The following is a 26083-nucleotide window of genomic DNA, read 5'->3' as shown; positions in this document are numbered from 1 at the left end:
CAATGGATATATGTTTATCCCAGGCATGTTTAAATTCAGTTACTGTGGATTTACCAACCACGTCTGCTGGAAGTTTGTTCCAAGGATCTACTACTCTTTCAGTGAAATAATATTTTCTCATGTTGCTTTTGATCTTTCCCCCAACTAAACTCAGATCGTGTCCCCTTGTTCTTGTGTTCACTTTCCTATTAAAAACACTTCCCTCCTGAACCTTATTTAACTCTTTAACATATTTAAATGTTTTGATCCTGTCCCCCCTTTTCCTTCTGTCCTCCAGACTATACAGATTGAGTTCATTAAGTCATTAACTTCTCCAAAGCCTTTGACTCAGTGGTCCATGACAAACTACTCCTAAAACTCAAATCCTATGGCATCTCAGGAGCCCTCTACAGCTGGATTATAGCATTCCTGTCAAACAGACAACAAGTGGTTAAAATAGGAAGCACCATATCTACCCCTGTCCCTGTTAAAAGTGGTGTCCCCCAAGGTGTACTGGGATGAACTCTCTTCATTCTCTACATCATTACAAGCAACTGCGTTCTCTTCGCAGATGATGTAAAACCTCTTCAACACCACCGATAACACAACTACTCTCCAAAATGACCTAGACTCTGTTTCTGATTGGTTTGACACATGGCAACTCCAAATCTCAACCAGCAAATGCTCTGTCCTACACATCGGCAAAAAGAATCAGAACTCCAAATACAAACCGAATAATCAAATTATCACAGATAACCCCCATTCGGTTAAGGACCTCGGAGTACTAATTACAAGTATAACAAGCAGGAAGAGGGAGATTGTGTCTCGCTATATAGAGCACTGGTGAGACCACATTTGGAATACTGTGTTCAGTTCTGGAGATCTCACCTACAAAAAGATATTGACAAAATTGAACAGGTCCAAAGACAGGGGGGGGGGATACAAGAATGGTGGAAAGTCTGAAGCATAAAACGTATCAGGAAAGACTGAATGAACTCAATCTGTATAGTCTGGAGGACAGAAGGAAAAGGGGGGACATGATCGAAACATTTAAATATGTTAAGGGTTAAATAAGGTTCAGGAGGGAAGTGTTTTTAATAGGAAAGTGAACAGAAGAACAAGGGGGCACAATCTGAGGTTAGTTGGGGGAAAGATCAAAAGCAACGTGAGAAAATATTATTTCACTGAAAGAGTAGTAGATCCTTGGAACAAACTTCCAGCAGACGTGGTTGGTAAATCCACAGTAACTGAATTTAAACATGCCTTGGATAAACATATATCCATTGTAAGATAAAATACAGGAAATAGTATAAGGGAAGACTAGATGGACCATGAGGTCTTTTTCTGCCGTCAGTCTTCTATGTTTCTATGTTTCTAAATAACTCCTGAGTGTCAACAATCAAAATGATGAGATAGATGAATTGTTGCAATTTAGTAAGGAGTATTTATGCCAATCCCACCTCCCTTTCTTACACCACATTTATGAGATACTTAAATATGGATACTCTCAATTCTTTAGGAATAGTTTCGTAAAACAATTTACACTGATGCATTTCATCCACCCTCTTATTTTATTTCTACATAATTTGACCAGGTGGGTAATCCAGATTATCCACATTTGAAATTATACTGTATAAGGATGGAAGACACTATCTTCCAATTGCCCTTTGATTATTTCAGCTCAAAATCTGTATTGGGGATAGTTTGCAACAATTTCTCTTTAACAAGCTCTCTACATGGGGCTACCTTTGAAAAGTGTTCGGAAACTTCAGATCGTGCAGAACCCAGCCGCGAGAGCCGTCGTGGGGCTTCCAAGATTCGTCCATGTTTCTTCAACACTCCGTGGCTTGCATTGGCTATAGATCAGTTTCTGGTCACAATTCAAAGTGTTGGCCATGACCTTTAAAGCCCTACATGGCATTGGACCAGATTATCTCCGGAACCGCCTGCTACCGCACAAATCCCAGCGACCGATAAGGTCCCACAGAGTTGGCCTTCTCCGGGACCTGTCGACTAAACAATGTCGTTTGGCAGACACCAGGGGAAGAGCCTTCTCCGTGGCAGCCCCGACCCTCTGGAACCAACTCCCCCCAGAGATTAGAACTGCCCCCACCCTCCCTGTCTTTCGTAAACTACTCAAGACTCCCTTATGCCACCAGGCATGGGGGAGTTGAGATATTCCTTCCCCCTAGGCCATTACAAGTTATGCATGGTATGTTTGGTTTTATAATAATGGTTTTTAGTTGTTTTATTAATTGGATTGCCACATGCTGTTTTTATCATTGTTGTTAGCTGCCCCGAGTCTACGGAGAGGGGCGGCATACAAATCCAATAAATAAATAAATAAATAAATAAATAAATAAATAAATAAATAAATAAATAAATAAATAAATAAATAAATAAATAAATAAATAAATAAATAAATAAATAAATAATAAGTAATAAGTAATAAGTAATAAGTAATAAGTAATAAGTAATAAGTAATAAGTAATAAGTAATAAGTAATAAGTAATAAGTAATAAATAATAAATAAATAATAAATAAATAATAAATAAATAATAAATAAATAATAAATAAATAATAAATAAATAATAAATAAATAATAAATAATAATAATAATAATTATTATTAATAATAATAATAATAATAATAATAATAATAATAATAATAATAATAATAATAATAATAATAATTTCTATGCTTGGCCTGTTGGAAGGTGTTGAGTTTGGAAATTCCTATAATTTACATTTATTCATTTCTTCTGGTCGTAAGATGCTCCTTTGTATTCAAGTCTGGCCTCAGAATGATAATGTAGCACTTTGGGATGAAGACACAGACCAACAGACCAACACTGGAAGCCAAGATTGAGAAGACCTGCACAGCCACCATGTACTTCCCCTTGGTGCTCAGATAAGAGGGCAGGAAGGAGATCCAGACATTGCAGAAGACCAGCATGCTGAAGGTGATCAGCTTGGCTTCGTTGAAGGCTCCAGGGAGATTCCTGGCCAGGAAAGCCACTGTGAAGCAGATGGCAGCCAGGAAGCCCATGTAGCTGAGGGTAACGTAGAACATGAAAACAGAGCCTTCATTGCATTGCAGGATGATCACCCTAGGTTGGGAATGAAAGTCTGAGTCACGGAATGGGGGAGAAACTCCCAACCAGATGGAGCAGATCATAATTTGGACACTAGAACAAGAAAGGATGATGGAGTTGGCCAAGCTCTTCCCCAACCATCTCTTCACTCGATTTCCTGGTTTTGTGGCCAGGAAAGCCAGCACCACTGTGATTGTTTTGGCCAAGAGAGAAGAAACGGCAACTGAGAAGATGATGCTGAAAACTGTCTGTCGGAGAAGGCAAGTGATTTCTCTTGGTTGACCAATGAAGAGAAAAGGAGACAAGAAGCAAAGCAGGAGAGATACCAGCAGGATGTAAGAGAGGTCTCGGTTGTTGGCTTTGACAATGGGAGTTTCCTGATGTTTAATGAATATGATTAAAACAAGGCCTGTGTCTAAGAACAAGAATAGGGCAAAGGAGACCAGAATGATTCCCAGATATTCTTCGTAAGAAAGGAAGGATATAACTTTGTGGATACATTGGATTCTATCCTCATTTGGATATTTTTCATCTGGACACTTGATGCATTTTTCTGTATCTGAATAGTAAACCATAAAAGCAATATTTTAAAAAAATATTCTGTATTTCACCTTTTAAAAAATACTTTCCTGGGACAACATTTATTACTAGCAGCATTTTCCGAGAAGCATTGCTTAAAATCTCTACAAAAAATTGTAAGAATATTATCATTTTCTTTAAAAAAAACAGCTTTATTTTATAATTTAAGAAATCACAAGAAGCCCTGGCACAGGAATATTTTGTGTAACTTGCAGAACCTACATTATTAGAGATAGATAATGTATCAGTTAATCTTTCTATATATATTTCTTGGATCCTGTCAGACGGCATTTCTTAATATATTTGACCCTGAATGCCTGTCTTTTGAAATCTAATTAGGTGAGGGGGCAGCTAGTTCTGCAAATAATTTGCAATCCAACCTAGAAAGCAAAATATTTTTTCTGGCAGTAGAGAAGTTTGTCCAATCTGATCATGCCCTATCTCTTCCTGTGCCTTTCCTCAAGATTTTTCTGCTATTCTTCCTTCTAGATAAGTAATTGTCCTTTACAGTCTTTTTTACTTTACTTTACTACTTCATGTGCTTTATAGTCTTCTCTAAGGAGATTAAAGTCACCCTCGGAGAGGGTGCGCAACCTGGGCGTCCTCCTCGATCCACAGCTCACATTAGAGAACCATCTTTCAGCTCTGGCGAGGGGGACGTTTGCCCAGGTTCGCCTGGTGCACCAGTTGCGGCCCTATCTGGATCGGGACTCACTGCTCACAGTCACTCATGCCCTCATCACCTCGAGGTTCGACTACTGTAATTCTCTCTACATGGGGCTACCTTTGAAAAGTGTTCGGAAACTTCAGATCGTGCAGAATGCAGCTGCGAGAGCAATCATGGGCTTCCCTAGGTATGCCCATGTTACACCAACACTCCGCAGTCTGCATTGGTTGCCGATCAATTTCCGGTCATAATTCAAAGTGTTGGTTATGACCTATAAAGCCCTTCATGGCATCGGACCAAAATATCTCCGGGACCGCCTTCTGCTGCATGAATCCCAGCGACTGATTATGTCCCACAGAGTTGGCCTTCTCCGGGTCCCGTCGACTAAACAATGTCATTTGGCAGGGCTCAGGGGAAGAGTCTTCTCTGTGGCGGCCCCGACCCTCTGGAACCAGCTCCCCCCTGAGATTAGAACTTCCCCCACCCTCCTGGCCTTTCGTAAGCTCCTTAAAACCCACCTCTGCCATCAGGCATGGGGGAATTGAGACCCTTTTCATTGCGTTCCCCTACCTTCATGGATGGAGATAGTCCCCTCAGGACAAGGAATGCAGTCATAGCAGCAAGCAGGCTCTCCTTCTCGCTTCTGCTTAACAAATCCAGCACGACAACTTTCCACACATTGGGATTGAGGAAGAGACTAAGCAGAAAAAAAAGAAATGCTAAAGAAAATATATTGGGAGAGAAGCATCCATAGAAACATAGAAGTCTGACGGCAGAAAAAGACCTCATGGTCCATCTAGTTTGCCCTTATACTATTTTCTGTATTTTATCTTAGGATGGATATATATTTATCCCAGGCATGTTTAAATGCAGTTACTGTGGATTTACCGACCACGTCTGCTGGAAGTTTGTTCCAAGGATCTACTACTCTTTCAGTAAAATAATATTTTCTCATGTTGCTTTTGGTCTTTATTTATGCGATTTTGTGTACTCTAGCTGGGTGTCATTCTCTTGTGGGTAGAATGGAAGAAAAATAATATAATAATAATAATAATAATAATAATAATAATAATAATAATGACTCTGGCATAAGCCAGTGAAAGTGGTCCCAGTGGTACTTCAAGCAGGAAGAGGGAGATTATGATCCCGCTATATAGAATGCTGGTGAGACCACATTTGTAATACTGTGTTCAGTTCTGGAGACCTCACCTACAAAAAGATATTGACAAAATTGAACGGGTCCAAAGACGGGCTACAAGAATGGTGGAAGGTCTTAAGTATAAAACGTATCAGGAAAGACTTAATGAACTCAATCTGTATAGTCTGGAGGACAGAAGGAAAAGGGGGTCATGATCGAAACATTTAAATATGTTAAAGGGTTAAATAAGGTTCAGGAGGGAAGTGTTTTTAATAGGAAAGTGAACACAAGAACAAGGGGACACAATCTGAAGTTAGTTGGGGGTAAGATCAAAAGCAACATGAGAAAATATTATTTTAGATCCTTGGAACAAACTTCCAGCAGACGTAGTAGATAAATCCACAGTAACTGAATTTAAACATGCCTGGGATAAACATATATCCATCCTAAGATAAAATACAGAAAATAGTATAAGGGCAGACTAGATGGACCATGGGGTCTTTTTCTGCCGTCAGACTTCTATGTTTCTATGTTTCTATGTTTCTACTTGGCACGCTGGGCACAGTGCCAAAGGATCTCAGGGGACATTTGAGAACCATCGGAATTGACAAAATCTCCATCTGTCAATTGCAAAAGGCCGCTTTACTGGGATCGGCAAACATAATTTGCCGCTACATCACGCAGTCCTAGGTGCTTGGGAAGTGTCCGACTGGTGATGAAATACGAAATCCAGCATAGTGATCTCGTTTGCTGTGTTGTACTGACATACCAATAACAATAACAATAAAACAATAACAATAACAATAACAATAACATATTAGATTTGTATTTTTGATTGTGTTGCCCAACCTGTACACCGATATTTTTATTGTGTTGCCCAATTGGTCATAGTCTCTTTACTGAAGTCCAAGTATATTAGGTATATTGTGTTACGCTGGTCTACTGACCCACCTTGTTGAGCAGATTTAGCCATGAAAGAGCAATTTCGTTAATATTAATTCTCTGTCTTTCAATACTCCCCAGTTTCCTTTTCATCAAATCCCCTTCGGATGAAATCACCAAGAACTCAATGTCCATATCTGCAGCTATTTCTCCATTATGGTCCATGTAAAGATTCCAATGGGAAAGATTGTAGAACTCATTCTTCTCCAGAAAGGGATGGAACTGCAATAGAAATATCCAGGACTATTAAAAGCAGAAACCTTGGTTTGCTATCCCACCTGGTATCCCACCTATCTTTTTGGACAGACGATGGCGGTGACCAGTTATTATTTATTTATTTATTTATTTATTTATTATTATTGTTGTTGTTGTTATTATTATTATTATTATTATTACTATTACTATTATTATTATTTATTAGATTTGTATGCCGCCCCTCTCCAGAGACTTGGAGTGGCTTACAACAACAAAACAATACAAATCCTATAGTTAAAAAAGACAATTTAAAAACCCTTAATATAAAAAACAATCATACATCTCATACAAACCATACACGAAGCGGGGAGGGCCCAGGGGAATCAATTTCCCCATGCCTGACGGCAGAGGTGGGTTTTAAGGAGTTTGCGAAAGGCAAGGAGGGTGGGGGCAATCCTAATCTCTGGGGGGAGTTGGTTCCAGAGAGTCGGGGCCACCACAGAGAAGGCTCTTCCCCTGGGTCCCGCCAGATGACATTGTTTCGTCGACGGGACCCGGAGAAGGCCAACTCTTTGGGACCTAACAGGTCGCTGGGATTCGTGTGGCAGAAGGTGGTCTCAGAGATATTCTGGTCTGCTGCCATGAAAGGCTTTATAGGTCATAACCAACACTTTGTATTGTGACCGGAAACTGATCGGCAACCAATGCAGACTGTGGAGTGCTGGTGTGACATGGGCATACCTGGGGAAGCCCATGATTGCTCTCGCAGCTGCGTTTTGCACGATCTGAAGTTTCTGAACACTCTTCAAAGGTAGCCCCATGTAGAGAGCATTACAGTAGTTGAACCTTGAGGTGATGAGGGCATGAGTGACTGTGAGCAGTGACTCCCGGTCCAGGTAGGGCCGCAACTGGTGCACCAGGCGAACCTGGGCAAATGCCTCCCCTCACCACAGCTGAAAGATGTTTCTCTAATGTAAGCTGTGGATCGAGGAGGACGCCCAAGTTGTGGACCTTCTCTGAGGGGGTCAGTAATTCCCTCCCCAGGGTGATGGATGGACAAATGGAATTGTCCATGGGAGGCAAGACCCACAGCCACTCTGTCTTATCAGGGTTGAGTTTGAGTCTGTTGACACCCATCCAGACCCTAACAGCCTCCAGGCACTTTCCATTCTAGGAAAGTTGTGGGTACTGCCTCCCAAGGACAATTCCATCTGTCCATCCATCAAACTGGGGTGGGGAAAACTTTTGACCTCATCAGAAAGGGTCTACAACTTGGGCGTTCTCAATCCACAGCTGACTTTCGAACATCATCTTTTGGCTGTGGCGAGTGGGGCGTTTGCCCAGGTTTGCCTGGTGCACCAATTGCAGCCAGTGAAGGGCTACCAAAATTTTTATTACCACACTGTGGGCGTGGCTTATGCAGGACGCCCTGCATTTTCTTTCAACATCTTTCACTGCAAATTCGGTGCTCTGGGGTGGAGCTCCATTTTTGCTACCCCACTGCATTCCCCCCTATCTGGGCAGCAGTCCACCCCTGGGTATGGCCCTACCTAGATAGGGAGTCTATGCTCACGGTCACTCATGCCCTTATCATCTTGAGGTTCGACTGCTACAATGCTCTCTAAGTGGGGATACCTTTGAAAAGTGTTCAGAAACTACAAATTTGCAACATGCAGCCACGAAAGCAGTCAAGGGCTTGGCCAGACATGTGCATATCTCTCCAACACTCTGCGGTCTGCATTGGCTACCAATTGGTTTCTGGACTCAATCCAAAATGTTGGTTATGACCCATAAAGCCCTACATGGCATGGGACCAGAATACCTCCGAGACCGCCTTCTGCCGCATGAATCCCAGTGACTGGTAAGGTCCCATAGAGTCTGCCTTCTCCAGGTTCCGTCAACTAGACAATGTTGTTTGGTGGGGCCTAGGGGGAGAGCCTTCTCTGTGAGGGCCCCGGCCCTCTGGAATCAGCTCCCCCTGGATATTGCCCCCCCTCCTCACCTTCAGTAAGAGTCTGAAGACTCATTTATGCCGCCAGGCCTGGGGCCATTAGATCCTTGCTCCCTGGCCAATGAATGTGTTGAGAGAATGTTGAGTGGAATGATTGTTTTTATACTTTTTTGGTGTGTGTGTGTGTCAGGCCTCCTGACAGAATAACAGTGATAGGGAAATGGGAGTAGTAAGAGAGAGAGAGAGAGAGACGTTGGAACTACAGCACATTCTTTGTGCAGAGCCATAGATCGACTGTACAAGGAGAAGCTAAGCATTCCCTTCCACAGATTGGTACATGCATTGCACTTGTGGGTGTGGGGTTGTGGAAATGAACTTTAACCTGAATAAATCACAGAAGTGAAATTCAGTTCTGGTAATATCACGGCTAGAATCCAGACATGGCTCTGATAATAAATGGAACGTTCTGTGTTTACACAGCAGTGGATTGGAATTTATTTCTCAGCTGCTAGCTGGTTCACTGACAGTGTGTTAAATTTGGGGAAAATATTTACTGACCCCTCGCTTCCTGGACATAAACTGTTTCAACTCCTACCTTCAAAACATCGCTGCAGAGCACTGCACACCAAGACAACTAGACACAAGAATAGTTTTCCCCCAGAATGCCATCACTCTACTAAACAAATAATTCCCTCAACACTGTCAGACTTTTTACTAAATCTGCACTTCTATTTCTACTAGCTTTTCTCATCATTCCTATCATCCTTTTCCTTGTATGACTGTAACTTGTTGTTTGTATCCTAAGATTTTTATTAATATTGATTGTTTCTTCCTTGCTTATTTGACCCCTATAACAATCATTAAGTGTTGTACCACATGATTCTTGACAAATGTATCTTTTTCTTTTATGTACGCTGAGAGCATATGCACCAAGACAAATTCCTTGTGTGTCCAATCACACTTGGCCAATAAAATTCTATTCTATTCTATTCTATTCATTAATTGGATTCAAGATTTTGTATACTGTGTATTATATGTTGTGAGCCCACCCCGAGTCCTCCGAGAGGGGCGGCATAGAATCCAACCAACCAACCAACCAACCAACCAACCAACCAACCAACCAACCAATCAATCAATCAATCAATCAATCAATCAATCAACCACTCTTTTTAAATTTGAAGTGTTTAATATCAAACTATATCTTGTAAATCATGCTTCCCAGCAACTAGATCTGCCAAATCTGTTGGCTTTTTTGTAGCTTAAGGAAATTGATATGATTCCCCTCTTTCTCTAATGGATTCCTTCTCTGGAGGGATTTAGTTTGTTGGATCATTGTTGGGATCCCATACCTGCCATGGCTGCAGCCTTGCAGACTCCAGTGTCTCTTGGTCCTCCTTCCTTTTCATCCAGGATCTGGAAGAATATGCAGCCTTCAAGACATGGGCCAGAGTCATAAAGATAACATAAATAGAGTCACTGTTTTCAACCCACATCCCGTTCAGTTCATCTTCTGTCTCCACTGGAGTTTTTTGGGTGCATCTTTTCCGGCCTTTGATAGAAAAAACAAGCTTTGAAAAAGAGCACTGAAAATTCTTGTCTTTATATTGGGAGTCTACAAAGGAAAAGGGTTCAAAAGCACCATATTTTGGGTTTGTTTTTTGCATAAATTCAAAGCTCCAAATACTATGGATGTATTTGTGAAATCCATGATGAGATATTATACAGTGTCCCAAAGTTGTGGTGATCCAGATTTTCTGTCTGATGGGTCCTGACAAAGTGTCAAATGTTAGTTGAAAAATATTAAATGTGACTAAAGCGATAATGTGTTCCGTGAAGTGAACAAAGACGTTGACTTGTTTCCACTGAGAAAAGCTGGAACCCTTCAAGGGTGCTAGAGTTAGTGAGAATTCTTTTGATATAACAACACAAATTCCATTCCTGACAAGCAAATGAGGAAAAGTCCTGAGGAAATTCTCTCCTTCCTCTGTGTCTGGAGCAAGGAGACCAATCAAGGTCCATCTGAAGTGTAGAAGCACTCGGACAATTGCTGAATACCGAAACCCTTCTTTGAGGAGCATCCGGTGGAAAAAAGGGAATTTACTTTTATCACTCAGAGTTTCTGAAACAACTGTATGACTGATCTGGAAAAGCAAAGAAGAAGGAAACTCCAAAATATGAGTCTTTAATAAATTCAACTTCATTTTGATAAACATCTTAGAATAGTTTGTCCATTGGCCATTATTTAAAATATTAAACAAAGAATATTAAGAAGACTGGCAGATGACCTGAATGTGTTCTACTTCAGGTTTGAAAAGAAACCGCAACCACCTATCTGCACAACCTCCATCCCTGACACACTAACAACAGCCACATCTTCTACAACTGAACCCATCCCATTGGATTTACAACTCTTAGTGATCACAGAAAAGGAAGGGAAAGATCTATTTCACAGACAGAAGCACCAGGCCCACACAAGATAACTCCTTCTTGCTTAAAAGTCTGTGCTGACCAATTGGCCCCCATCTTCACCCAAATCTTCAACAAATCACTAGAGTTGTGCTATGTTCCTTCCTGCTGCAAATGCTCTACTATCATCTCAGTACCAAAGAACCCTTCTATCTAGGAACTGATAGAATCTAGAGGTACCACAGTAAAACATTGGGTAAGTAATGATAAAAAGTAATGGTAGAAGATAGTAGGACAGGGATGGTAGCACAATGGTGCTCTTATGCATGGCCCTTACAGACATCTTAGAAAGAGGGAGAGTAAATTGTACATAATTGGAGGTTAAAGGTGAAGTAGACCCAGAGACAGGGTTTTGAGCAATCGGTACTTTTATTCAGCTCAGAGAACAAGTGACAGCTCAGCAAGGTAAAGTGACAATTCAGCGAGTACCGACTGACTCTGGCTGGAGAAACCGCTCCTTTTATATATTTGCGGTTCCCGCCAAAGCCAGAGCCGGCCGCGTCTGAGCCAATCAGGAGCGACTTCCTGCTTGGGCTCAGACAGCGCTGAAAGAGGAACAAACTATTTACAGAGTTACAAGGTAGCCATTAACAGGATACAACACCCCTCCCCTCATAGTTGGACACATCCATCAAGAAAGCCATGTGACAAAGTCGTCCAATCGGTGGGGCCTCTGAGGAGCTCGCGCTGACCTGCGCAGTTCAATTTCTCCTTCGCCACCGACTGTGGAGGATGGCTCGCCGCTGTTCTCCCGGTGTTGCGGACTTGGCCTGGCGGGCCCAACGAAGGCTTCGGAGGACGAGGATGGTTCGTCGTCGCTGGATGGTTCCCCCTGGCCCGATAAGTCTCTTTGCGTGTCTCTTATTTCGGGCAATGTACTAAAGTCTGTTGAAGGGGGAGAGTCCATGTCAGCGGTTTGTGGCAATTGATTTTCTGTTCGCTTCCGAATGTGGTCTATGTGTCGTTTCCACAAACGACCATCCTCTAGTTTAACAACATAGGTCTTAGGTGCATTTTGCTTAACAATAATTCCCTTCATCCAGTTTACATTTCCATCAAAACTTTTTACATATACATTTTGTCCCAAATACATTTCTCTTTCAGGTTTTGTACACATTTGGTTATTATTAACACAGAACCTTGGGTTTAACCTGTCTAGTGGTGACCTCAACTTCCTTCCCATCAATAACTCTGCAGGGCTTACATGTGTGTGCGAGTTAGGGGTAATGTGTTGGGTGAGTAAGAATTGGTCCAAGTTCTGTTGCACATCCCCAGGGCCTGACCTGCGCAATGCCTCCTTTGCCACCCGTACGTAACGTTCTGCCAATCCGTTAGCCCAGGGCGAATAAGGCGAGATGAGGGCATGCCTGACCCCTAGGCCATCTAGGAACAATTCGAATTGCCTGGCTGTTAGCTGTGGCCCATTGTCAGACACTAAGAGATCTGGGCAACCATGGGATGCAAACAGTCTGCTCAATACCTTGATAGTGGCACTTGTGGTTATGTTGTTCATTGCTATTATTTCCAACCATTTGGAGAAAGCATCAACCACTATTAAAAAATACTGAGACCCCACTGGGCCAGCAAAATCAATGTGGATTCTAGACCAAGGACCAGCAGGCTGTTCCCACTCAGCCGGAGTTGTTTTGGGGGGACTGGGCCGTGACTCTTGGCACGGATCACACTTTGAAACCCAACTCTCAATATCAGCATCCAGCCCTGGCCACCATAAATGCCCCCTTGCCAGGCTCTTCATCCTGACAATCCCAGGATGACCCACATGTAACATTTTGAGTACCTTTCCCCTTAGGCTTTTGGGGATGATCACTCTATCCCCCCACAGCAAACAACCTTTTACATACGATAACTCAAGTCTCTTGTTTTTAAAATCACACAATTCAGGTTTCACAACATCATTTTGCCATCCCTTTAGAACACAGTTCACCACTTGTTTAAGGATTTGATCTTGCTGCGTGTGTGCAGCTACCTCTTTTGCTGTGGTTAGTGGGTTTTCCTCGAGTTCTATCATTAACACATCTGTGGAAGGAGCAGGGTCTTCCACTAAGTCTGTTATGGGGCATCTGCTGAGACCGTCTGCATGATTGATTTCCTTCCCCCCCTTGTGGGTGAGCTCATACTGATACCCTGAGAGGAAAAGAGCCCATCTGATTAGTCTTGGAGACATAAAAGGTGGAGTGGGCTTGTTGGGGGCTAGCAGGCCTAGTAGGGGTTTGTGGTCAGTGACTAGCTCAAAGCTTCTTCCAAAAATGTAATTGTGAAACTTCTTCACCCCTGCCACTAATGCTAGAGCCTCCTTGTCTAACTGGCTATAATTCCTTTCTGTGCTGGTCATGGTTCTTGAAAAAAATGCTATTGGGGCCTCTGTCTTATTAGGTAGAACGTGAGCTAGGACTCCTCCTATGCCGTACGGCGAAGCGTCGCACGTGAGCCTAATGGGTAGTGAAGCACTATATTGGACTACTACACTTTTAGAAGTTAATAAATTTTTTATTTGAGAAAAAGCTTCACGTTCAGTTTTCCCCCATGTCCAGCGGGCTTCCTTCTGGAGTAAACGATGGAGAGGCTCTGCTACTGTTGCCTTCTGCTTTAAAAAAACGGAATAAAAATTAAGGAGGCCCAAAAATGCCTGCAACTCATTCTTATCTCGTGGCTCTGGGGCTTCTCTAATTGCTCTCAGCTTCTCTGTTGTGGGGTGGATACCTTCCTTATCTATTTTATATCCTAGGAATTCTATACTGTTGGTTCCCCAGACACATTTATCAGGCTTGATTCTTAAACCTTTGTCCTGTAACCTCTTAAGTACTTCCCTTATTCTTTTGTTTACTTGTTCCTGGTTTTCCCCTGCAATTAAGATGTCATCAAAGTATGGAATGGCCCCATTTACCCCTGACAATAGGCGTTCCATAATGCTCTGGAATATTCCTGGGGCTATGCTTACCCCAAACTGTAACCTCGTGCATTTGAAAGCCCCCCTGTGCGTTACAATTGTTTGAGCGTTTGCTGTTTGTTCATCGACCGGAAGTTGCTGGTAAGCCTGCGCCAGGTCGATCTTTGCGAACCTTTTCCCCTCCCCCAGGGAGTGTAGCAGTTGTTGCACAACCGGGATGGGGTAGGGGTGGTGTTGGAGTGCCTTGTTTAGGGTCGATTTGTAATCAGCGCAAACTCTTAAAGAGCCATCTGGCTTCAGAGGGGTAACTATGGGAGTTTCCCATGGCCCCTGCTCCACAGGGACCAAAATACCTTGGCTAATGAGTTTGTCCAGCTGTATGTCTAGTTTGGGGAGGAGCGGCAGGGGGACCCTGCGAGGTTTTAGTCTGATCGGTGGGACCTTGGGGTCAATAGAGAAAGATATAGGGGGCCCCTTATACAATCCCAGTGTGGGGCTGAACACTTCAGGGAACTCTTTCACAAAGTTAGGCATATCATAACAGTTTACATTACACACACCCGAAATCTCGATCCCCAGTGGTTCCATCCATGCTAGACCCAGAAGAGAGTGCTTGGCCCCTGTTACAATAAGCATGGGAAGGGTACATTTAACATTCTTGAATGCGATAGGTACGTTTGCTGCTCCCAAGACCGAGATTACTCCCTCCTGAAAGTCTCTAATCACCAAAGAGGTTTGATTTAGGTCAGCCTTAGATACATTAGGCATATACAGTTTAAATTTTTCCCAGGGCATGATGGTATATCTAGAGCCCGTATCCAGCTCCATTGAGCAAGGTTGGTTATTGAGTAACAGTGATATAACAATTTTAGCCCCTTTTTTGGTTGCCGTGTTATTCACGGAAAATTGAGAGTTACCTCTATAGTAGTCGCGGTTAGCGGTTGAGTAGTTCCTTTGACCCGCGTTGCGGAATGGTCTCCTTTCTCGCGCTTGGGGGGTCTGGTTTTGAGGTCGCTGGTATTGCGGTGTGGCAAATGTTTCCTCTGGCGCTGTTGCTCTGCATGCGATGGCGATGTGGCCTCTCCGGTTGCAACGGCGGCATGTAGCGTCTCGGAAGGGGCATCGATGGCGCTGGTGATTTCCCCGGCAGCCCGCGCAGGGGGCTGGGTGAGTAGCTCTCAGGTGTCTCGGCTGGTCTTGCACCAGGAGGCAGTTGTCTCCGCTGGGAATTTGTTGGCTGTTGTCTGTTTCCACGGCGCTGGGAGACGCGGAGTCGATTTTTGCAATGAGTTCTCGCCTTCCGTGCTCTTTCAATTCTCTCGCCGCTGCGTCGGCTGCTTCTGCGGTTTGCGCCAGTTTAATTACGGTTTGTAGAGTCGGCTCTTCTTCGATGAGGAGTTTATTTCTCACCGTGTTGCTTTTCATGCCGAAAACCAGGGCGTCGGTGAGGCGAGCTTCCGGGTCTTTAAACTTGCATTGAGCAAGTACCGTTCGCAGCCGCGTTGTAAACTGGCTGATCGACTCGGTTTCCCTCTGAACCATCATGTGGAATTGATGCCGAAAAACCATGGCTGGTTTGGTCGGCTTGAAATGGCTCGCCAGTTTTTGTTGTAGGACGTCCCACGCTGTGGCTCTTGCTTGTTCTGGTTCGGTGAGAGTTTGGGCTAGTCTGCGGATTTCTGCGCCGCAGTAGTTAAGGAAAATAGCCCGTCTGCGATCGGCTTCGGCGTCCTGCATTCCCGCCGCCTCGAGGAAGATCTCGAAGGTGGCCATGTACTCGTCCCATGTCGATTTCTCGGGATCGAAGAGTTCCGGAGCCTGGCCGATCTGGATTTTGTCCATGTTGCACGCGAAGTTTCTTCCGTCCGTTCGTCGCCAGTGAAGTAGACCCAGAGACAGGGTTTTGAGCAATCGGTACTTTTATTCAGCTCAGAGAACAAGTGACAGCTCAGCAAGGTAAAGTGACAATTCAGCGAGTACCGACTGACTCTGGCTGGAGAAACCGCTCCTTTTATATATTTGCGGTTCCCGCCAAAGCCAGAGCCGGCCGCGTCTGAGCCAATCAGGAGCGACTTCCTGCTTGGGCTCAGACAGCGCTGAAAGAGGAACAAACTATTTACAGAGTTACAAGGTAGCCATTAACAGGATACAACAAAAGGTTTTGGGGTTAGGAGTAGAAACCACAGAGTAGTGCATTCCAGGCATTGATTATACTCTGTTGCTGAAGTCATATTTTTTGCCGTCTAGTTTGGAGCGTTTGACATGTACATGTATCCATAACCATCTCTTGTACTCATAACATGTTTATACATCTTATTTATTCACAATCAAAGTTTATACTTTGTCTATAATCATATATACGCTTGACAAATAAAAAAAATGAAATGAAAATAAATTTAAAAATAGTATTCATCTATTGCAATATCATTCCCTCCCAACCCACTTTTATATTGAGCTCTATTTTGGTAAAGATATAGTTATTTCTTTATATATTGCAGCTGTGAGAGCAATCATGGGCTTCCCTAGGGTATGCCCATGTTACACCAACACTCTGCAGTCTGCATTGGTTGCCTATCAGTTTCCGGTCACAATTCAAACTGTTGGTTATGACCTATAAAGCCCTTCGTGGCAACGGACCAGAATACATCCGGGTCCACCTTCTGCCACACGAATCCCAGCGACCGGTTAGGTCCCACAGAGTCGGTCTTCTTCGGGTCCCGTCAACTAAACAATGTTGTCTGGTGGGACCCAGGGGAAAAGCCTTCTCTGTGGCGGCCCCGACACTCTGGCACCAGCTCCCCCCGGAGATCAGAATTGCCCCCACCCTCCTTGCCTTTCGTAAGCTCTTCAAAACTCACCTCTGTCATCAGGCTTGGGGAAACTGAACTACCCTTTTCCCCCTAGGCCTATATAATTTATGCATGGTATGTTTGTGTGTATGTTTGGTTTTAATAAGGGTTTTTAAATTATTTTAAACATTCGATTTGTTACATGCTGTTTATTACTGTTGTTAGCCGCCCTGAGTCTACGGAGAGGGGGTGCATACAAATCTAAGAAATAAATAAATAAATATTGCAACTCTGCCTCCTCTTTTATTTGGTCTGTTTCTTTTAAATACTGTAATTTAAAACCCTCTAGTTGTGTATTCCATTGGTGGGTTTCATCCCACTAAATTTCCATAATGGCAGCAATATCATATCTGCCCTCATTTACTTGAATTTCTAATTCACCCCATTGTCTCATACTCTGTATTAGTGTATGGACATTGGAGTCTTTTTTAATGGTCTCTGCATTTACTTTCTACATAAGCTGTTTTGGGTCTGAGTTCCCCTACTTCCTTACTATCTTTTTTATTGATGCATATGGTGTAGCACACATTATCAAAAGCTTCATTTTCCTTGGCAGCAAGATTGATATTCTTACCTACACAAAAATCTATGTTGCAAACACTGATTACCCTATTAGTTTTTGATTGCTATGGACCAAAGTGTTCTGAATCAATAAACTCTCTATCCCCGTTATTTAATTTAAACACCTCTCCATAAAATCCATGAATTTAATGTCAAGTATTTTTATTATTATTATTTATTATTATTATTTATTGGATTTGTATGCCGCCCCTCTCCGTAGACTCGGGACAGCTAACAACAATGATAAAAACAGCATGTAACAATCTAATACTAAAACAACTAAAAACCCTTATTATAAAACCAAACATACACACAAACATACCATGCATAAATTGTAAAGGCCTAGGGGGAAGGAATATCTCAGTTCCCCCATGCCTGATGGCAGAGGTGGGTTTTAAGGAGCTTACAAAAGGCGAGGAGGGTGGGGGCAATTCTAATCTCTCGGGAGAGCTGGTTCCAGAGGCCCGGGGCCACCACAGAGAAGGCTCTTTCCCTGGGTCCCGCCCAATGACATTGTTTAGCAGGGCCGCCATCAGGAATTTTGGGGCCCCATACAGCCTAAGTGTCTGCCCCCCCCGCCATTTTAAAACTACTTTTTTAAAGTTTTTAAGAAGATGTTAGATAATCATCTGAAAATAGCTGTAAATAAAACCCAATGCTCACAGAATTAACTTTATTCATAAGATTATGATAGCAACAACTTGACCTTAGTTTTACTGGAACTATAGAATAATCATATAATAACCGCTGATGTTACAGGCCGTATAACTATATAAAGAAGGAACTGTGAGGATAACAGTTCAAAAGGGACGGGGGTGGTGTTTGTTATGTTGTGTTGTTTTGTTGCTTGTCTTATAAAATGCAAATACAAAATTTAAACAAACAAATAAGTATATTGTAAAATGATAGATTATGTACTATCTTATTTTTTAAATGTTTACATAATAACTACTTTTTTTAAAAAAAAATCATCTGTCTGAAGTAGTGTAGGATTCCTGTCTAAGCAGGGGGTTGGACTAGAAGACCTCCAAGGTGCTTTCCCACTGTTATTCTATTCTAATTATCCAGGGGGTTGTGTAGTTATCAGTGGTATTAAAATAGGAGCTGTTAAAAAAAAACCCAAACACAATTTCATATTGCTTCACATCTTAATATCCTTTTCGATCTAGTTTTTATGCCCATCGGTGAACGCAGGTCTGAACGAGCCCGTGGTATCCAAGTTAATTTCAAAGTACACTGCTCAAAAAAAAGTGAAGGGAACACTTAAACAACACAATATAAACTCCAAGTTGTCAATCAGCGTTGCTTCCTAAGTGGACAGTTTGATTTCACAGAAGTTTGATTTACTTGGAGTTATATTGTGTTGTTTAAGTGTTTCCTTTATTTTTTTGAACAGTGTAGATAGGGGTCCCCAAACTTTTTACACAGGGGGCCAGTTCACTGTCCCTCAGACTGTTGGAGGGCCGGACTATTAAAAAAACGTGTGAACAAATCCCTATGCACACTGCACATACCTTATTTAAAGTAAAAAACAAAATGGGAACAAATACAATATTTAATATTTATTCTTCCTCTTTCTCTCTCTCTCCCTTTCTCTCTGTCCTTCTGTCTTTCTAATTCTCTCTCTCTCTTTCTCTCTGTCCTCTCTTTCTCTTTCTTTCTCTCTTTCTTTCTTTCTCTCTCTTCTCTCTTTCACTCACTCTCTTTGTATCTCTCCCTCTTTCTCTCTCCCTCTCTGTCTCCTCCTTTCTCTCTCTCTCCCTTTCTATCTCTCTTCTTCCTTTCTCTCTCCCTCTCTGTCTTTCCCTCTTTCTCTCCCCCCTCCCTCTTTCTTTCTCTCTCTTCTCTTTCTCTCACTCACTCTCTTTCTATCTCTCCCTCTTTCTCTCTACCTTTCTTTCTCTTTCTCTCTCTCCCTTTCTCTGTCCCTCTCTTTCTTTCTCTCTGTTCTTCTCTTTCTTTCTCTCTGTCCCTCTTTCTTTCTCTCTGTCCCTCTCTTTCTTTCTCTCTGTCCCTCTCTTTCTTTCTCTCTGTCCCTCTTTCTTTCTCTCTGTCCCTCTCTTTCTTTCTCTCTGTCCCTCTCTTTCTTTCTCTCTGTCCCTCTTTCTTTCTCTCTGTCCCTCTTTCTTTCTCTCTGTCCCTCTCTTTCTTTCTCTCTGTCCCTCTCTTTCTTTCTCTCTGTCCCTCTCTCTTTCTCTCTGTCCCTCTCTTTCTTTCTCTCTGTCCCTCTCTTTCTCTCTGTCCCTCTTTCTTTCTCTCTGTCCATCTCTTTCTTTCTCTCTGTCCCTCTTTCTTTCTCTCTGTCCCTCTTTCTTTCTCTCTGCCCCTCTATTTCTTTCTCTCTGTCCCTCTTTCTTTCTCTCTGCCCCTCTCTTTCTTTCTCTCTCTTATCTCTCCTTCTCTCACTCTCTTTGTATCTCTCTCTTTCTCTCTCTCCTTCTCTATCTCTCCTCTTCCTTTCTCTCTCTTTCTCTCTCTCCTTCTCTATCTCTCCTCTTCCTTTCTCTCTCTTTCTTTCTCTCTCTTTCTCTCTCCCTTATTTTTTCTCTCTCTCTCTTTCTCTCTCATGCACCACACCAGCAGCAAAGAGAGAAAGAGAGAGGTAGAGATCGGGCACGTTACCGGGTGGTGGAGGCGGTGTGGGGCCAGACGCTGGGTGCCAGAGACGCGGGGGGAGGGCGAAGGGGTGGACGTGGCTGCTGCTTCTCAGCTGCAGAGCCGAACGGGGGCGGAGATCAACGGCGGAGTCCGGCGCTGGGGCCATGCGGGACCGCTTATCCAGGCGGGCGTGGACCGGCAAGCCGCCCTCCGCTCTCTCTCTTTCTCTCTCATACACCACGCCAGCAATAGAGAGAGAAAGAGAGAGAGCGGAGGGCGGCTTGCCGGTCCACGCCCACCTGGATAAGCGGTCCCTCAAATCTCGTGAGCTGCGGCGGGCTGGTTAAAAGACCTCGTTGGGCAGATTACACCGTAGATAGAGCAGGAGGTCTCCAATCTTGGCGACTTTAAGACTTGCGGACTTCAACTCCTAGAGTTCCTCAGCCAGCGAAGCTGCCTGGGGAACTCTGGGAGTTGAAGTCCACAAGTCTTAAAGTCGCCAAGGTTGGAGACCCTCTGATAATACAGGGATTCTATCGTTGTATAAGTTACAACCGGGTTCTGAAGACCAGCCCCACACGACAACAAGCCTCCCTTCTTTTGCTTTGGGAAGGCGCCTCGAGTTTCCCTCACGTCCATTCATCCGGGTTATTTTTCTTTTACCGAAGGGAAGCTCTGATTGACGGCATTACCTCAACCCACCTGTTGCCAGAAGTTCTCCCTTCCCGGCCGGCCGTGGGTCGAACGTCCGGGCGTAGCGCACATGGCCCCAAAAAAGGCGCCCAGCCGCAATAGCGCCCACGTGTACTCCAAGCGGCGGCGGTGGAGGGGGTGGGAGGGGGCGGGGCGGGAGAAAGCCGAGAAGAGGGGGTGGGGTTGTCTATCAAGGCGGAGGAAGGCGGAGCTTGGCAAGTCGGAGCGACGGAAGCGCCAGCCAATTAGGGGGCCCTGCCCCAAATGTGTCAACTTCGGAGAGCGGTTCTGCTAGGCGAAGTTGCCACTGGCGGCGGCAGGGATTTCAGTGGGAGCGATGGAAGCCGGTGAGTGGGGTAAAGGCAGGCAGCCGGCAAAAGAGGGAGGGTACAGACTGGGCATGTGCAAGGAGCCGCTGACTGCGGGCCCCAATTTGCCCGGGCCTGGTACGGCACTCCCAGTAGTACCGGTCTATCGGCGGCCCTGTTGTTTAGTTGATGGGACTCAAAGAAGGCCCACTCTGTGGGACCTAACTGGTCTCTGGGATTCGTGCGGCAGTTCACTTCTTTGTTGTGAGCCGCTCCGAGTCCTCGGAGAGGAGCGGCATACAAATCTAATAAATGATTATGATTACGATTACGATTACGATTACGATTACGATTATGATTATGATTAGCTCAGAAGGAGATCAATTATCTAGCTCCTCCTTGGATTCAGAACAAGAGTTAATGATACAGCCACACATGCGGAGTGCGATGCATAGGCAACAGCAACTGAGAGATTATTATCAAAGAAAATGAGGCCACCTGTGGTTGGGTGGGGCTGTGGTAATTAGTGAGGCTGCTATAAATAGCAGCCTGTGGGTTTGGCCATTGTGGAGGATTATCTGATCGTTGTGTTTTGTGACTATTTTGCTGCGTTTGACCTTTTGTGTGCTGATTTTTCCCCGCTTTGAAACTAAACCAGAGCAAAGTGTGTTTCACTTTGTGAAAGAAGAAGGACTGTGAATTGCCTCACAGCTGCAATCTAAGTATCACAGAACTGATAAGGGACTTGTACAAATTACCAGTCTGTTTGGAGACGAGTGCTCTTGGCTATCCCAAAAGAGGGCTTGGTTTAAGTGAATTTTCATTATAAAGAACATTGTTTTGAATTTTCAAACGTGTGTGTGTCTGAAATTTGTACCTGTGAATTTTTGGGAGGATTCTACCAGAGAGCCCAACAGAACAATTATTATTATTATTATTATTATTATTATTATTATTATTATTATTATTATTATTATTATTATTGATGGTTGAGAATCTTCTCTTTCAAAATTATATTCTTAAATATGGCATTTGTTCCGCAAAATCATCATTTTTCTAAGATCATGTGCCAAATATAAGCTTTCCATCAGTGCTGCACTTTTCTATTGTACAGAAGACTGATTGGACACTGAGTGTTTCCTCACCTTCACAAGTATGCAACAGAAGTCCCCAAAGCAATAGAGTTGCTATCATGAGAGAATATGGCTATTTTGATACATGCTCCCATCCTAATGTATAGTATATCCCTATTCCCAGCCATGACCCATACAATGGACATAGTGAAAAGCTGCTCTTGAATTCCATAGATAAGATATAGATGGAACAATCCTGTACCCAATACCACATCACCTCGAGGTTCGATTACTGCAACGCTCTCTACATGGGGCTACCTTTGAAAAGTGTTCGGAAACTTCAGATCGTGCAGAATGCGGCCACACTCCGCAGCCTGCACTGGCTGCCGATCGGTTTCCGGTCACAATTCAAAGTGTTGGTAATGACCTTTAAAGCCCTACATGGCATTGGGCCAGAATACATCCGGAACCACCTTCTACCGCACGAATCCCAGCGGCCGATAAGGTCCCACAGAGTTCGCCTTCTCCGGGTCCCGTCAACTAAACAATGTCATTTGGCGGGCCCCAGGGGAAGAGCCTTCTCTGTGGCGGCCCCGGCCCTCTGGAACCAACTCCCCCCAGAGATTAGAACGGCCCCCACCCTCCTTTTCTTTCGCAAATTACTCAAGACCCACCTTTGTCGCCAGGCATGGGGGAGTTAGGATATTCCTTCCCCTAGGCCATTACAAGTTATGCATGGTATGTTTGTGTGTATGTTTGGTTTTTATAATAAGGGTTTTTAGTTGTTTTATTAAATTGGATTGTTACATGTTGTTTTTTATCATTGTTGTTAGCCGCCCCGAGTCTGCAGAGAGGGGTGGCATACAAATCCAATAAATAATAATAAATAATAATAATATATACAGCAGAGAAACACACACAGCAACCTTATGAGTGGCACAGTGGTTAGAGTGCAGTACTGCAAGCTGCTTCTGCTGACTGCTGGCTGTAGTTCAACAGTTCGAATCTCACCAGGCTCAAGGATGACTCAGCCTTCCATCCTTCCAAGGTGGGTAAAATGTGGACCCAGATTGTTGGAGGCGATATGCTGATTCTGTAAACTGCTTAGAGAGTGCTCTAAAGCACTCTGTAGTGGTATATAAGTCTAAGTGCTTTTGCTATTTCTACAAACCTGTGGGACTTTGTAGGTTCCTACTAATGTTGACATCTGGATGGAAATCTCACTGTCAGCTGCATCAAGAAGAGCCAAAATATTATCTTTTCTTCCACAGCTGTAGTTAGGAACATTGGCTTTCCCAGTAGAGAGCATGTCCAACAAGACTTCTGAAGTGCCAAGTGTTCTCAAATAGTTGTCATGGATATTGTAGCCAAGTGTCAGATTGCTCTGGAACTGAATATTTTTGTTGATCTCTTGAATGGTGAAAATAAAGCGTTCTATTCCTTTGAAAGTATAAGCTTCACTAGTGTAAAAAAAAATAATACTGTGGTTAATAAAAGCATCATCAACAGCAGTAATGAAATACCGTTTCTCCAATTCCATCCTCTTTATCAACACATGATTATTGAGGCTGAAACCAATAAATATGACAGTCATCCATCAACATTTAATATTTGTAAATGTTGAGAAAATGGAAAGCAGATAAGAATTACAAATAGTCTATTAATTATAGCAGAATTAATTTTCATCAGCACAGTACCCAGTCTGCAAAAAAAAAAAAGTTTTTAAAGTACAGCCATCACAAAAAAATAGGATATTTCAAAACTGTCCCCCTAAAGCTGTTCTAAAGTCAAGTCATCCTCTATTCCTGTAGGGATCAGGCATTGAATATCAACAAGCAGTTATAAAAATATGGTAATGAGCTGGTTTAGTCTGTGTCAGTCTTGTTGGGTTGCACCTCTATAACTGTCTGGTTTGGTTCTGCAACCCAACAAGACTGACACATTCCCCTGTAGAACTGTATCAGCAGCTCCTTGGGCAGTTTGAGCTTCCTGAATTGGCACAGAAAGAAGATTCTTTGTTGTGCTTTTTTGATGACTATTTTGATGTTAGGTGACCATTTTTGGTCTTGAGATATGATAGAACCTAGAAATTTGAAGGTCTCTACTATTGATAGTTGGACCAGATGGTCTATGTGCTTACTTCATAAAAAAGCTCTCTTCTGCCATAGCTGAACCACTAAGCATAATTTTTGAAAAATGGTTCAGAACCAGCACACTTCCTAAGCTATGGTCGAAAGCAATGGTCATCCCCATCTTCAAAAAAGGAGACCCCTCTCTTGTAGATAACTACAGGCCAATTTCACTATGCTGCGTCCCATGCAAAGTCATGGAATCAATCATAAACAAATCAATTACAGTGATCCCCCGGGTATTGCGATCCCGATCATTGCGAAACGGCTACATGGCGATTTTTGAACCCGGAAGTAAAAACACCATCTGCGCATGCGCGCCCTTTTTTCTATGGGCACGCATGCGTAGATGGCGCCGGGCAGATCAGCTGCTGGGCGGCTTCCCTGGGTCTTCCCCCTCTTGCTGGCGGCGGGCATCAGTGAGGAGTTTCCCCACCGCCCACGCAAACTCCTCGCCCGCCCTTTGCCCGCCCACGCCGTTCGCTCGTGCCGCTTCCCAGCTGAGTCCTGAAGCGAATTGGCTTCAGGACTCAGCTGGGAAGCGGCGCAAGCGAACGGCGTGGGCGAACGGCTTGTCCGCCGCCTGCCTGCCCGCGCGCCCACCCGCCCTTCGCCCACCCACGCCGTTCGCTCGCGCCGCTTCCCAGCTGAGTCCTGAAGCGAATTGGCTTCAGGACTCAGCTGGGAAGCGGCGCAAGCGAACGGCGTGGGCGGGCGAAGGGCGGGCGAGCGGCAGCGAGGAGTTTGCGTGGGCGGTGGGGAAACCCCAATCTTCGGCTCCTCGCTGCTGTGGCGGAAGTAAAAACACCATCTGCGCATGCGCAGATGGTGTTTTTACTTCCGCTGCGCTACTTTGTGAAAAACCGGTCATTGCGAGGGGTCCTGGAACGGAACCCTCGCAATGATCGGGGGACCACTGTACTCTCCATTTAGAAACTAATAATTTGCTCTCTAACAAAAAATTTGGTTTCAGAAAAAAACTATCCTGCAACCTGCAGCTCTTCCACTGCAAAAATATATGGACAACTCATCTAGATCAAGGGAAATCTGCAGATGCAATTTATATTGACTTCTGCAAAGCCTTTGATTCAGTGGTCCATGACAAACTACTCCTTAAACTCAAATCCTATGGCATCTCAGGATCCCTCCACAACTGGATTACAGCATTCCTGTCAAACAGACAACAAGTGGTCAAAATAGGAAGCACCATATCCACCCCCGTCCCAGTTAAAAGCGGTGTTCCCCAAAGTAGTGTACTGGGACCAACGCTCTTCATTCTCTACATCAATGACCTTTGCGATTACATCACAAGCAACTGTGTCCTCTTCGCCAACGATGTAAAACTCTTCAACACCACCGATAACACAACTACTCTCCAAAAAGACCTTGATGCTGTTTCTGAGTGGTCTAACACATGGCAACTCCAAATCTCAACTAGCAAATGCTCTGTCCTACACATTGGGAAGAAGAATCTGAACTCCAAATACGAACTGAATAATCAAATTATCACAGATAATCCCCACTCGGTTAAAGACCTTGGTGTACTAATAACAAAAGATTTAAGTGCCAAAGCCCACTGCAACAACATAGCCAAGAAGGCTTCAAGAACCTACGTAGCTTCTGCTCTGGCAATCTCACACTACTTACCAGAGCTTACAAAACTTTTGCCAGACCCATCCTCGAATACAGCTCATTTGTTTGGAACCCATATCGCATCTCAGACATGAACACCCTTGAAAATGTCCAAAGATACTTCACCAGAAGAGCCCTTCACTCCTCCACTCAAAATAGAATACCCTATGAGACTAGACTTTCACTCCTGGGCCTAGAAAGTTTAGAACTAAGACGCCTTAAACAAGATATAAGTATTGCCTACAAGATCATATGCTGCAACGTCCTGCCTGTCGGCGACTACTTCAGCTTCAACCACAACAACACAAGAGCACACAACAG

General features: G+C 43.8%; 1 protein-coding gene across 1 annotated transcript; it reads right to left on the bottom strand.

Moving 5' to 3' along the window:
* Window positions 1-2727: 2727 nt before the first annotated feature.
* On the bottom strand, window positions 2728-23310 carry LOC139159104 (vomeronasal type-2 receptor 26-like). Its single transcript, XM_070736465.1, has 7 exons — window positions 23173-23310; window positions 20630-20807; window positions 19952-20039; window positions 9895-9958; window positions 6409-6621; window positions 4890-5016; window positions 2728-3488 (listed from the first exon to the last, which is right to left on the bottom strand). Exons 1-7 carry the CDS (start codon window positions 23308-23310, stop codon window positions 2728-2730), a joined length of 1569 nt encoding a protein of 522 aa, XP_070592566.1.
* Between the last annotated feature and the right edge of the window lie 2773 nt (window positions 23311-26083).

Source organism: Erythrolamprus reginae, chromosome 2 (assembly GCF_031021105.1).
Source record: "Erythrolamprus reginae isolate rEryReg1 chromosome 2, rEryReg1.hap1, whole genome shotgun sequence".
Classification (NCBI taxonomy): Eukaryota; Metazoa; Chordata; class Lepidosauria; order Squamata; family Dipsadidae; genus Erythrolamprus; species Erythrolamprus reginae.
The sequence above is the reverse complement of the archived record's forward strand: the minus strand, read 5'-3'. Positions and strand labels throughout refer to the sequence as shown.

What these genes read in the sequence shown, in the direction of transcription:
- LOC139159104 (XM_070736465.1), bottom strand. Translation starts at nt 23,310, where the DNA reads ATGCTCTCTACTGGGAAAGCCAATGTTCCTAACTACAGCTGTGGAAGA. An exon ending in GGCTAAATCTGCTCAACAAG is followed by an intron (nt 5,017 to 6,408) that starts GTGGGTCAGTAG and finishes TTTTCTGCTTAG; the next exon opens with TCTCTTCCTCAATCCCAATG. An exon ending in GACTATCTCCATCCATGAAG is followed by an intron (nt 3,489 to 4,889) that starts GTAGGGGAACGC and finishes TCTTGTTCTTAG; the next exon opens with ACACAGGCCTTGTTTTAATC.